At 39.9% G+C, this 1255-nt stretch overlaps 1 protein-coding gene across 1 annotated transcript; it reads left to right on the top strand.

The window, feature by feature from the left end:
- Positions 1-472: 472 nt before the first annotated feature.
- MELLADRAFT_69404 (uncharacterized protein) lies at positions 473-920 on the top strand (the record flags this gene model as incomplete). The annotated part of the gene is made up of 2 exons (XM_007418348.1): positions 473-770; positions 841-920. The coding sequence occupies 2 exons, from the start codon at positions 473-475 to the stop codon at positions 918-920; spliced, it is 378 nt and encodes a 125-aa protein (XP_007418410.1).
- Between the last annotated feature and the right edge of the window lie 335 nt (positions 921-1255).

The raw sequence follows: 1255 nt of genomic DNA, 5'->3' as shown, positions 1-1255 counted from the left end.
TGTAAATTCACCTGAGTGTGAATGTAAATTCACCTGAGTGTGAATGCCATTTCAAAATTCATGCTCATGTGAATGAAGACATTCAAATTTCAATGATGATACACAGTACCCGTATGAGGCACGAAGGAGGGTATGAAGGTCCATGTCAGTACCTCGTCAGTGAGGATCGTGGGCAACGGCCTGACCGTTCTGCACGGGTTCAGATGATGGGCTTATGTAAGCCCGATCCAGGGCAGAACGGTCAGGACCTGAGTCTTGAGAAAGAGGAATGGGATACAAGATGTCTCATCCTGATCCCTCTTCCCCCTTTCGTCTCCTCAAGATCTCATCGTATCCTTCCATCAGGATACTCACCGTTGTCATCACTTCCTCCCCCCTTTTCTCTCTCTAGCTCGACTTCTCTCATTTTTTCGTATAAGTGGTATTAAATTTAATAAATCGTACATCCCATTAAAAACTCAAAGATTTCATAATGTCAGAACAAATAACCAGAAAGAAGAACGTTACCGGAGAGAAGGACTCAGAAAGTAATACGGTTACGAATATGCTAGTAGGACCCCAAGTGGAGCAAGCAAGAGCTTCCGGGATCAATCAAGATATTCATGGAGGTAATAAGGACACCAACATCAATCAGAACCAAGGAGATTCGGTTAACCCCAAGAATCTCGGATCGATTTCAAACTCAAATGAATCGGTGAAAACTAAAGATAGCTCGTCTAAGAATCAAGGAGATAGTACCAGGAGTGGTAATCTCGATTCAACACAAGAGAGTAAGCAATGAGATTTTGATTGTTTTTGATAAACAAAAATCTATAAATATTAACAAATATTTGCCTTTAGAAACGATTGAAGGAACTAATAATCCTAATCCAAAATCATCGAATGCCATAATCATAACGGAAGACCTAGTCGACGATTGAAGTTCAGACAATTCGAATGACATTATAGATTTGAACTTGTTGGACATTAGTAAAGTACGGAATGCGAGATGTGTCAAGGTGACAATGCAAAAATCAAAAAACAAAAATCACAATTCCCGGGTGTGAAAATCAAAAATCAAAGACAAAACTACAGAAAATACTCAAATACAGGGCAAAAACCCCTGTACTGGAGTAAAAGTCATGGCAGAAACCCCTTTCAGACCAGGTTACGGCCCAAATTTCAGTAGATTTACAACTTGAAACTCAACATTTGTCACCCCATTGTCGCATTGACACAAAAAGTACCAGGAAAGCCACAAAAGAGGAAATCAAAA

The sequence above is a fragment of the Melampsora larici-populina genome, assembly GCF_000204055.1.
Source record: "Melampsora larici-populina 98AG31 unplaced genomic scaffold MELLAscaffold_90, whole genome shotgun sequence".
Lineage (NCBI taxonomy): Eukaryota > Fungi > Basidiomycota > Pucciniomycetes > Pucciniales > Melampsoraceae > Melampsora > Melampsora laricis-populina.
The sequence above is the reverse complement of the archived record's forward strand: the minus strand, read 5'-3'. Positions and strand labels throughout refer to the sequence as shown.